The sequence below is a fragment of the Pagrus pagrus genome, assembly GCF_965226575.1.
Source record: "Pagrus pagrus genome assembly, chromosome: 22".
NCBI lineage: Eukaryota > Metazoa > Chordata > Actinopteri > Spariformes > Sparidae > Pagrus > Pagrus pagrus.
Genome location: NC_140204.1, coordinates 10906255 through 10919147, shown reverse-complemented (window position 1 = coordinate 10919147; position 12893 = coordinate 10906255). Strand labels below are relative to the sequence as shown.

Here is a 12893-nt window from a genome sequence, read left to right as displayed (position 1 = left end):
GCTAGTTAATGTCAGCTTAACTTTGCCTTTTCTCATTTTAGCCGCTCACAGTGCCACAAAATATTTATTTTGGTGTAAAATCCCTCTGGAAAGTGAACACATTTCAGCTAATTATACTTTTATGTGAAAAGGGAAACTTTCCTCGAGGTTTAGCCGACTGTGAGGTGAAAAACAAACTTGTGTTGGGGGTTTTGAGATGGTAGGTTGGACCTTTCACGTTACTTCTACTTTGCTCATTACTGGTAGGAGTAGCTAGTAACGTCATTAACGACACGGCACTGCTGACTTCGCGCTCCAGTGCAATTTTATTAGGGACTGGGTGAGTACCAGTCCTCCCATCGGAGAGGAGAGGAGAGGAGTCAGCCCGGGGAGGGAGAGCATCCATCCACAGCTCCTCTGTCACCTCCGTCAAGTCCTGCTGAAAGAGGAAGAGCACGGCCGGGGTTACACATTCAGCCTTCAACGTAAAAGCGCAGATTCTTGGGACAGGCTAGCTCTGTGAGTATACGCAGCTGTCAGCTGTTAAAAAACACTTTAAAAGAAACATTTAAAAAATAAATAAGGATTTGTCTTGAAAAACAAATCGCACGGCTGCAGGGTGAGGGTGTAGCAACGTGCGTGCTCAGATGCGCACTTTATTTTGAAAGGGCCAGCCGGCAGTGGCGGGTTTATTTTCCCGGGCTTCACGCCTCCTCCGCCTCTCAGAGCTCGGTCGGCTCGCAGAGACAGCAGGATGCCAAGGGGAGCGCTCCGACACACGGCGTCCGTTTCACCGTCTCCCGGCGTCGTCTCTCGGCCACAGCGACTCTGATGGGGCGTTTTTATCCTCCTCTTACCGTCCTCGACGCTTGGATATTTTCGGAAGCCACGAAATGAAGCGAATGAATGTGAGCAACAAGAAGTGTCCTGTTGTTGTGCCTCTTGTCTCCAGCATCACCACTAGTAGTCAAGTCCTCTCCGTGGATGCGGCGCCTCACCGGTGCTTAGTTGTGTTGTTTGCAGAGGATTTTTATTTGAGTGTTTTGTAGTGGACTACACAACTTTCCCCCTCCACCTCCTCCTCCTCGCCTTTTTTTCTCCTCGAGGTTTTCCGTCTTTGAAACAAAGATTTCAGGATAGACCAACTCCGGAAAACCAGCGACTTGACATCTGCTCCCGGCGGAATAACCTTTCTTAGCGGTTATTCGCCTTTACAAGCATCTTCTCTGGGGTGGGAACACGACTGATGCTTGCCTTTGCTCGTCTGTTCGTCTCGTTCTTGTTTGTCTGTTTTGTCCCACAGTGGCATGAAAATTCATGAATGCGCTCCAAGGACATGTACACACAATTACGCATGCACCATGACGGTAGTAGGCTGTGCGTAATATCCTATTATTATCTTATCCCTTTTACCACATGAATGCCATCACAGACACGTTCAGTCTCACCCCTCGTGTTTGGAGAACATTTGGGGGATGCATCATAACTTGATTGGTGTGTGTGTGTGTGTGTGTGTGTGTGTGTGTGTGTGTGTGTGTGCGCGCGTGTGTGACGGGCGTTAGGAGGATGGAAAGGCAGATTATTGACGCGTAAAACATCTCTCCACAAGTCCTGTTAAAGCAGGACCAGTGGCGCATTTTGGATCATTTATTTGAAGCACGTTTTGGCAAATGTCTCCAAAGTTAGCATCAAATTAAAACCCAATTAGCAGCAGCAGCAGCTCCGTGCCTTTGCCATAATTAACGCCCGGTGTGTGTGGATGGATCAGGGTGATGGTGGTGGGGGGGAACTGCGCGCAAGCATGCACGTCTGTCCATGTGCCCGCCTGTGCGCCCTCCCCTCCCCAGGCCGCGCTAACATGCCCCTTCTGTGCCTGTGTATGTGTGTTTGTACGCGTGTGTGCAGCCACGCTGGAAGTCGCCCCCCATGTGGCCGTCGGGAGCGGGGAGCAGGCAGCCCTGCCCGCGGGAGTCGGCGCTGCGCAGGGCGGCCATCAGCGGCAACATCAGCGCCCTGCCGCCGCACAACGTCCCCACCGGCCGCAGCGTCCGGGTCTTCATCTGCTCCAACCCCGACGGTAAGATCCAGCGTGACACCCTCCTCCTCCTCCTCCCATCCTAGCCCTCAAATCACACAACAGATCACCCATATTTTTTTGCATCTTGGGCTTTTTAGGGTGTTTTAGTTGGATTCCCTGCAGAGGAAACCAACACAGATGTAACTTGTGTGGACACTTCTTGAGGGATAAAAGTCAGAACAAACCTATTAGTGCTGTAAAAGAAGAACTGGAGCATCCTCAAGGATGAGGCAAATGCATCTGCCACTTTGTTCCTAGACCCACTTTGAAGGAACAGCCAGGGTTCTGGCGTTAATGTGTCGAGCTGCGACATTTAAAGGTCCATTTAACCTAATAAACCAGAAGACGTCTTAAATGAGGTAACATTACGCCTTGACAGAAAAACAAATGGGCGCGAGCCTCGTTCCAATAACACAAAGGGAACAGCAGATTGCTTTCGCCACAGAGCACGCCGGTGTGAGTGCAAGACAGTCGGGTCGTGAGGGAGACACCCAGTTGCAGCTCTGTATTTGAATATGCCCTGTGGGCGAGGGGGTAAAAATAGGCTCAGTAAAACTGGAGTAAACAAGGCGAAGGGAAGTAGAGTAGGCTATGAGAGGGAGAGGGAGAGAGAAGGAGGGCACGCCAGGATTAAAAAAGAGAGGTTGCCTTTGTCGATACATCACTGTCATTTCCTCGCCCTCGCTGAGCAAATTGCTATGAACCCTGAAAATAAAAAAAAGAGCGAGTCCACCTCAGATCATCGCGCCGTGATGGCTCGTAGTAGACGGCGAGCAGTCTGACATTGTTTCGCCACCTGTAGCTGAGTCAGTCGTTCAGACCGCCACGGCTGTGCGGCAACGCTCCGATCTGCACGTGGATGGAAAAACGACAAGGGGGCTATTCCAAGTCTCTTCTGTTCACACCGTCGGCACGGGTGGAAACACACACATCTGAGCTGTGAAAAGAGCTAATTATGAGCTGCTGTTTCCAGTGAAGCGAGATTGCTGGTAGAAACCCAGCTGAATCCCCTGCAAGTTTAAATTTCCAATAAGGCGTTCTCTGCGTTTGTTTTTGTTCTTTTTTTGGACTCTCAGATGAGTTCAACCCAGTCGAAAGCGATCCACATTGTTTGCGGAAAACCTTTCATTACTTTCCCTCCGTCTGCAACATGCACACGAGGAAATAATCATAAGTGTGACCCTGGGCTGCCCTCAATCCTGCTGCAGAGCCTGTTTCTCCATGTTCACTAGAGGGGGCTGTCCATGCACGTATTTAATGGCACTCACCTTACTGTACAGGCGTTGTACAATGACACGGATCAAATCTACATTCTGATGGCACCCAGTCACAGTAAGATGGATTCAAACCCCCACCACATCCATCCTACTGTAAGTATAGTGGAGCGGTGGATCACCTTTGCCTTGCCCAACTCCCTTTTATTACCCATAACAAAATATATGCACACATAGCAGACGCTAGAAAGGTGAAGAATGCTATCCGCAGTGATAATCACACCATCACAACAGTGTAACTGCTCTTTTTTATTGTGTCTGTGTGACCGGGGGAGCTCTGCGCTCTGATCTACAGTACAAATAGTTTTATGTGCTCTCCGGTTATAGCGTCAGCTCTGCTGAATATACTGACCCTAATGCCCTTAATCAAAAGCCATGGCGCTCCCACTGCTGTATCCACCCTCACGGACCTCTAGTGTGTTTGTTTGCGTCGTATGTAAAGTCGAATGACGCTTAATTTTGACACTTGGACGTGGAATCGGACCCAGATGCAGACCTCGGGAGGCAGTTCAGTTATTTAATTCAAATAATAGTGAATTTACAAAAAGCTGAAACGGAGGTCGAGGCAGGCAGGGGTCAAAACCTTGCATGCTGTCCAAAACAGGCAGACAAATCCATATAAAGTCCAATAAACACAAGCGAATCAACACAGGGAAAAAAGTCAGGAATGTTTGACACACAAGGTAAAACTATGTACTGACGAAGGGACAGGTGAAACTAATCAGGGCAATCAATCAAGGTGGGACAAAACACAAAGACAGGAAGATTCGAACAAAAACAAGAGTCTCTTTCAACATAAAACAGGAAATAACTAAACTGAAACCAAGAACTGTGACACAGACGCCAAATCCGGCCTTCCAAAGGTACCTATATACCTATAAACTCTACCAATCCGACCCGCAGAGTATTAATGAATTGTAAAAAAAAAAAAAAAAGTGCATATGTGACGTTACTCTTCAGTGGAAGAGGCCAAGTCCGTCCTGAGAGCGATTGTTGATGAGCTTGCCAACCCCCGGCAACGAGCCAAAACGTGCGTCATTCGTAGTTCACCTCTTCTACTGAATCGGATTATTCTCCAACTTTATCTACTGCGCGGACCCTGGAGCTAACAGCAGCAGGCCGTTATCGGAGAATCACTACGATTGTCTATTAGAAGGAAGAGACGTCTCTTTAGTTTATTGTCGTTGGCCAACTGTTGTGTTGGTGCTCAAACTGAGTATTTTAGTGATTTCACCGGTAGATGAGCTGTGGTTTTGTACTGAACACTGTCGGAGAGCATTTTCTCATGAATAATCTTCGTGGTTTTTTCATACAGAGACTGTCGAGAATGATACAGGCTGAAAAAAATAACTTTAATTTTGTAAGAAAGTAATAAATATCAAAAAACAATAAAAAGTTAATTAGGCCTGAATGAATATAATTTATTTGTGAGTCCGGCCACCACAGTCGAGTGTGTGCAGGTGCTCTGAAGTGTTGGCCAAAATCTAAGCCAAACAACTAATTTGAGTGGATTTACATCCTCCTTCCATGATGTTAATGAATCACTCAAGTTCTTGGCTCAGGTGGACGGGCCTGTGTGTGTGTGGCCACAGTCGATCAATTAAAAACCCCACTATCTGCTCTTGCCAGTAGCCAGACGGCAGCAGCAAACCAGAGAAAAAAGCCTGATGTGATTTATTTCCGCGAGTACTGTTCAGCGCATTATGCAGCCTGTCTCATCTGTCAATATGTTTGTGTGTGTGCGTTCATGGAGATCCATGTGAGCGTATCAAGACAACTCCATTACCTTGCTGCAGTCACCCCAGGGGGCTCTGGCATCGGTTGTGTTCGATAGGCCGCTATTTGTATGCGAGCTATCACTTAAGCTGTTTAAAGTTGATAAAAGCACGACGCCGTGGGGATGTGATGCATAAAATCATCTCGCCCTCCAACGCAACCATCATCAAGGCTATGGCATGTCACCACAGAGACCACCAATTACGTTACATTTCACCCCACAATTATTCCCTGTGATCCGATTTACTCTTGTTTATCTCTGTTGTGGGGTTTTAGCTCAGATTTTCTGTCATCCCGTGCTCGTTTTCCTTTAAAAAAATATCTCTCTCTCCTTAATCATCCACTTTCTTGAGTCGAGTCTGGTGAGAGATAACAAAGGAGAGCGTGGGAGGGATGTCAGGGAGGACAGAGGGAGAGATGACAGGTGGAGAGACTGTGTCAAGGGTGGCTTTTGTTTAATAAATTGCTTCTCAGGGGCTCGTGAGTGCCAGACTTTTTGGACGAGCCCCGGCGCCGTTCTGCGGCATTGTGGAGTTTATGACGCGTGCCGCCGAGCTTATTCCCCCTACCCCTCCTCTCGCGTCGTCCTCTGCCTCCTTGCCTCCGCTCTCCTCCTGAAGGCAGACTAGTTTGGCAGCAGCTTCTCACTGACCTCTCTCCGAGTTTTTCCACAGCGCGGCGGAGCAATTCTGCTCCCCCAGGACGTCGTTCTGACAAATTCAGCAGTTGCCCTCGCGCGCTCGTCCAACTCCCCGGGCGTTCAGACCGTTTTATGGGACGCGCTGTAAAAGCATTTCACCAGGGAATGATGGCGATGATAGCAAGCAGCCCCGCTAGATACACCTGAGTAAAATTACACAGTGATTATCCACTCATAACCAACATAATTAACCTCGAGAAAACTAGTGCGGTCTGCGAGCGGTTTATAAGTAATGGGAATTTTATTTTATGTGCACATCAAGGGCTCTGCTGAGGGAGAGTTTGGGGGCATAATGCTGATAATTGAGATTGAAAATGAGCAAAATCTTCCCGGTAACTTCCAACAAATGTTTCGTTCAGTGTCTTTCTTGGACGATATATTAATTTTGGGAACCTCGTTCTATTTTTGGCTCCATTTAAAGTCACCTTGATATAATGTGGTGAGGCTTCAAGTCTTGCCAAACACTCCCTTCACTGTATTCTTTGGCTTTGAGCATTAAAATGTGGATACATCAAAGGTGTTACATCTTCGCTTCCTGTTGTACATGTTTATTCATAGACATCTTGAGAGGAGAAATGCATGTTTCCAAACTCTTTCCAGAATCCATTTACAGAATGGATTTCAATGCAAAACAAGATGTGCTGATGAATCTCCCAAAAACTAAAAAGTTGCTTCTTCACTTCAAAAAAATCGCATGAATATTTAACACACCTCCCACAGTTAAATTGTCCTTGGAGTATTGTATTAATTCTCTCCATTTCTATAGATCCCAGCATAGTGAGCACTAAGACAGAAATAAAATACAGCACGCAAAGATGAATCATCCTAAAAAAGGGACATTTTTCAAGATTAAAAAGTAATACTGAGGATTATAACTTAAATGTGATGATCCAGCTATGTGGTTCTTAGTGAGGCAGCATAAAATAAGTGCGATAAGCAGTGTCAGGCTAAATCTCACTGCGGAAAGACAAGAGAATCTATAGTTTTGTATGTGAAAACACAACTATATGGAAGGACAAGACTTTTGTTACAAGAAAAGCAACAACACTCAGGAACAACATGTGGACCCCAGCTGCTCTGTGCTACTCCGTCGATAAAAAGCTCACCTGAGAGTCTGTAACCCTGACCTCGTTCTTAGTCTGCGATTTGGCCGTAAAACTCAAGAGTTTCTTGAAGCTGTGGTAAAAAATGTCCAAACATTATCTTTAAAGATCTGTCTTTTATCAGCTCATAACTGTGCAGCAAGCCTGAGCCTGGTACAAGACCACTAAAAACCCTTGAGCCAACATTTGTTAAGCTGTTTATTCATTAATAATTCAATTTTCATCATGTTATTTTAAATTCAGCTACTCTATTAGTGTACGCTCACCTGCAGCAGGCTGACCGAATCTGGCCTTCAGCCCATTATGTCTTGCTCGCTGGTTTTATTTTTGATTATGTGATCTTTGAAAGGTTTAATCTACAAATACAGACTGCTTCAAATTCACCTTCGCTGCCAGTGCTGCAGCTTCAGGGCTGCCACATTGTTAGGTCCTCTTTCACTCTAAAATAGTCTCACATTTAACAGGAAACAAACAGACCTGGCAACCCTGCCTTGAACTCACCGTGTACCAATTTGATTGAGATTGTTGAAAACATCAGGGACAGTTTACTAGTGCCCCGACATTGGAAAGGACCAAGTGTGAACCTACCATGACGTCACCGATTGGTTGTGGACTACCGTTTAGCATTACAACTGTGTCTGTCTGCAGGTAGGAAAAGTATACATGCATGTGAAGGTGCCGCACCAGCAGGGGGCGATAATGATGAGGGTGAGTGTTCAAGTCCTGCTTGTGGCAAACAGCCAGTGGCGACTGTTTTTCAGGAAGTAGTTTTTTTTAGCGAAACCAAGGTAGTTTGGGTGCCTTTATTTTGAAAGTCTGATCGGATGCATCATGTTTGTTATTGGTCACTTGACCACAGAAGTGACCGTGTTGTTCTCACTTGATAGGTGAGGCCAAACGCGACAGTGACACGGTGGACCGGTGGGCCTTTTACACTGTTTGGCATGATACAGCGTTCGTCAATTACAATGTAGGCACGCCCTAAAGCATGCCCTGCTGTGTCGTCTAGTTTACTTTAAATGGGGCCATATTTTACCAAATGAACATCATGCTTTATTGAAGAAGACCTGAAACTAGAGATTAAGACCATAAAACTAATTCAGAAACCAATTACTGAGGTAGTAAATCAAGTCAGAAGAAGGGTAATTTTCTCATAGGCTTACATACGATCGGACTTCGGACATTAGAAAGTCAATGTTATCCAGTTGTGGGGTCACGCCTTTAATCATAAATGATGACGAGATGGTATTTCTGTCATTGTCGAGCTGAAACTACAGGAAGACGTTCAACATGTTTGATCGAACGTGTTTGATATAATCTTGTGTGATTGGATCATCTGACTGGTTCTGTCAGGAGGCAACAGATTTGAACCCTAAACCACAAGATGACATGCCGTGTCCATGGTTACCTGCTGTCTTTTACACAGAAGAGAGTCTCCTTAATCTTGAGAGTCGAGTCTTCATTACTTACTGTAATGAGGCTGTAAAACGTGTTCCTGGCATAAATGTGAGTATTTCATGACAGAGACCCTAAAAGCCCCGCGAGTGGCTCTCGAGGCAACAGCTGCTAGCACAGATGTTACCCAGTGAACTTGTTATAGTACATTTTATGTTAGGTAGACGAACACTTGTTCTGCGTGCAGTCAAACACTGTATAGTTCACTGGCAGAGAGACGGGGGACGTCCCTATCACTATTACATCCGCTCACATATTACCGTGTTACTGTACGTTGTTGTTCTCCGTCGGTGCTGAACATCAAGTGTGGATGGTGGCACAATAACCTCCAGTGGATTCCCTTCATCCTGACTCAGTGGTATTCAGATAACCTGTAGGGTCTCCCTGTGCTCAGGAACATCTGGCCTTTATGGATGACTGATTCACACAATTTGCCCTTAGCATCTTCCAGGTCATTCGGTATCGATTTGCTCACTGACTGTGCGTTTGCATCATTGCGCGTTAGAGAGTTTGTTTGGTGCACTGAATGACATTACGTTTTTGGGCAACAGCCTCGTGTACGCTGAGAAAGGACAGAGATGTTTTCTTGGTCTGCTGTGGTCTAGTCTGATGTATTTATTTCTACAGTCTAAGATAATTTCAAGATAGTTGTCATGGTATTTTGTCATCAAATGCAAAGATATTTACATCTGAGAAATGAACCAGAAGTGTTTTGTTTTTGCTTGATAAAATGACATTAAATAGATTAATGGAAGAATTGTTTCAGCACTAATTAGTGTTGGACTATATCCAAACTTATACCACAATATTGTCCCCAAATATCGTGATAAACGACATTATTGTCTTACGGTCGAAGAAGACATATAGTCGCATTTAAATCCCATTTTCTCCCACTTTAAACCAGAAACTCTGCCAAACTGGCGAGCTGGCATTCTTCTTAGAAAACAAAGTCCTCCATGTCTGTATGTTAAAACGCTACATCAGGCAATTAACCTAGAGTAACCTCCGCCAACCCGGTCTCATTTGCACCTCATCAAATTCAGACACACGTCGCCTCCGCCGCCACGGCAGCTCAGCGTGCATTTTCTTTTCAAAATAAAAGCCCAAAGATGCCATAACAGCTGTTCGATATTCGGTGTTGTGAAAAATTTTGCATATGACGGCAAAATATTGTGATATTTGTTAACACCAACATCCGTGGTGCATTAGAAATATACTGTACACCGGTGGTACTCAACCTTTTCTACTTGTGACCCCTTGACGATATATATGTTCCTCCAAAGAGTTGCTTTTTCACTCACAGCTTTTCAGATTGTTTCATGTGAATGATTTTCAGAACAGTATCATCATCTTTTTTACAAAAAACACAAAGTAAGGAGGCGACCAACATTCATTTTAGGGACCACTGCGCAAGAAAGATGATCAATTCATGCTACTCTGTCACCCGTATATATCTTTGCATTAGATTGAACATCACAAAAGCTTTGATCTTTAAATGTCACATACAGTACAGCTCCTGCTGAACAGGTCAGTTCACCCAAATTGCAATTTTTGTACTTACTTCTAGCTATCGGACCGTGTGGACAGTGTGCACTCGTTTATTTTACCTATGCCGCCACCTCATTACAATGAAGTCAGTGGAAATTGAATTGTGGTGCTCAAAGAACTGTACGTCAGTGTTTGACCACTGTGTCACTGCATTGTTGTGCTTGCGAAGACATTTGTCTTGTGGACGTTCCCTCTCTCATTTAATCAGAGATCTCTAAGCAGCAGTTGTGCATACCAAGAAGGGCCTCTGGAGTGTCGGTTGGCGTAGCTTGATGGGAGAGTGATTGCTTCTTCAGAGCCTCGTTGATGAGACCGTAGAGTGGCCGCAATGTGGAGGAATGAACCACCAACCAAAGCAACGTCAGTACAAGTAGACTGTAGTGTTTTTGGTTTAGCTTTCCGGCTTTTAATCCACAGATACTTTAGTATCGAGTGCTGCCGAGATGTTTTGTTGGTGTTGTTGTCATTTATCAGGCAGAAATGCCAAACAATAAATGTTTCATATCACTGTCACTTAAACGTCGTTCAGTTTGGACTCAACATAACAGTGTCGTCTTCAACTTTTCACGGTTAGATTTCCCACTATTTTCACCTGCGATCGACTAAACAATCGGTAAGCACGCAGTACAAAAGAAAGACGACGGTTTGGCTGCTGTTTTCTGTTCAATTGGCCGCCCATGAGCTCTCCTAAAAGGATGAGCGAGGACGAGAGAGAAGAAAAGGAAGTGAGAACGAAATAAAGAGAGAGCTGACAGGACATCTCTGAAAGGAAAACAAAGATTAGTCCGCACTATTGAAATAAACAGATTGGGAAATTGGAGGGAGGACACACACACACACACACACACACACACACATAGCGAGAAAAGAGGGCGAATGCAACATCCAGCCTTTGTTTCCTCTGCATGTGGGTGTGCTCACAACAGACACACACACACATACGTCAGGCTGCCATAACTCATCATCGTCCCACAAAAAAAGAGAGAAAGAGGGGGAGAGGCGTCTTGCCGTTATCAGCACAAAACAAACAGCAGCACAGTTTAGTCTGTCAGGTCACATCGAGACACAGCGCAGCCAGATGCAGATTTGGATTGCGCAAACACACAAACGAGTTTATCTAAATTCCATAAACGCTGCTATTTTTGCGTTTGTGATGTCACCTGTGTCGCCGTGAGATGTTATATTGTGCCGTAATGTGTCTGATGGGATGGGATGAAAGCTCCGCCGATGCAGCGACTGCCATTTATTTCATTTGCATACTATCACAGCCGTCTGGTTTTGATGTGACATTTCGCTCGGGTAGCTGTGGGCGGATACATGCACGGTCAAGGCCCGAAGCCTTACTAAAGATAGACGGGAGGAAAGATACGTCAGACTAAATGTGCGGCCTCTTCCACTCACGGCGCGTGTGACGCGGTTAGCGGCTGTTGGCGCGCCGTCCACCATGTGCGCTCGTGTGCGAGTCGGCGTCTTGGTCACACGGGGGGCCTCTCTGTCGGGCATGTTCTGTTTTTAACTATCCGTCCACACCCTTCAGAAAAAGAGAGGGAGGAAGAGACTGGGCCTGTCCAGATAGATTACAGTAACCATTTGGAAGACAGTGAAAACGAGAGGAGAGGAGGGAAGAAAAGTGGGACACAACAAGAAGCCGTGGGCGCTCACTCCGTGACACTCCGACTGTCCAATATGATCACTGCCTCCGTGATGCTTGATAATGCCACATTCTTCAACAGTGTGTGTCAGCCCGGCTCGTCTAGGCAATTATAGAAGTAGTAGTATTATGATATATTATACTACATTATTGTTATAGCAGTAGAAGAAGAAAAATGGATTACAAACAGAAAATTGAAAATAAATTATTCCCGTCACAACGCCTGTCTTCATTTCACAAAGAAACATGTCAGCAGTGCAAGTGATCAAATTTTGTACACAACATGGGCTTAACATCCCTCACCGCCGTGTATTTGACTCTCTACGAACGAGTGCCACCGCTTCCCAACTGAGCAGCACGTTCATGACCTGCAGTCAATAAGGGAATTGGCAAGGAATGGGACTGATAAACACAATCAATTATAGCAATCAAATCTTATTAATTCCCGCCCCTGGGTCTCTGTCATTTATGAGTAAACTGAATCTTTGGGGGGCTTTGAGCTGTTCTCACTGTTTTAAGACGTCTTAAAGACAAAATGACTAATCAGCAGATTAATAATCACGAGTCACGCTCTGAGAATATATTAGATTGAGTTTCAAATTGTCAAAATGAGAAAGCGAGCTTCTTTGAAACAATGTGAACTGAGGAAATCAAGCAGTTTTGTCAGAATTTGGTTCAGAGAAGCAGAAATTTGGGGAACGTAATTGACAAATGACTCATTATTCGCCTGTTGTACACAAACGTGGTATTTTTTTTTATTGTTTAAACCAACACAAAGCTGTTTGGTATCATGTGTTCTTGTATACTGTCTGTCTGAACATCAGTACCACTCTCATGTCTGTCCGTTGAGTATGAAAGGCTCTAGAGGTGTTAGCAGACAACCTCTCCATCCGGTCTTTAGGTAATGCTAAGCTAAGCTAACCGTCCCCTTGCTCCTGCTCTGTGCCTGACACACAGACATTAGAGTAGTATTGATCTTATCATCTAATGCTCGGAAAGCAACGCCTACTTCTCAAAACGCTGAACTGTTTCTTTCACGTACACGCTTGTTCCTACACGCCATGCATTCGCTTAAAGTCTTTGCACGTGTTCATGACGCCCTCTTTCTTTTGTCTCCAGACACAGAGGCGGAGAGGAACGCGCTGAAAGAGCACGTCTACCCCAAACTACGAGACTTCTGCAGGGAGAACTATGGCATTGAATTCCAGGTAAACTGGCTGCGTTCCCGTTTTTCTACCTTCATTATCCCTTTGATTTCTTTCCTCCTGTCTTTCCCTCCTCCTGCTCAAGGGGCCTATAACTTCCAGAGCAGCAGTTTGCCAGTACTGAC

General features: G+C 45.3%; 1 protein-coding gene across 2 annotated transcripts in view; it reads left to right on the top strand.

The window, feature by feature from the left end:
* The first annotated feature begins 724 nt into the window (after positions 1–724).
* The window catches only part of nwd2 (NACHT and WD repeat domain containing 2), a 49724-nt gene continuing 37555 nt past the window's right edge, over positions 725–12893 (top strand). The window contains exons 1-3 of one of the 2 annotated variants that reach the window (XM_084344805.1): positions 725–887; positions 1885–2056; positions 12683–12771. In XM_084344805.1, coding sequence (XP_084200931.1) covers positions 873–887; positions 1885–2056; positions 12683–12771 — 276 coding nt within the window. In that variant the 5' untranslated portion in view covers positions 725–872. Of the gene's footprint in view, positions 888–1030; positions 1211–1884; positions 2057–12682; positions 12772–12893 lie in introns of those variants that run through there. The other variant, XM_084344806.1, reaches the window with a different exon arrangement.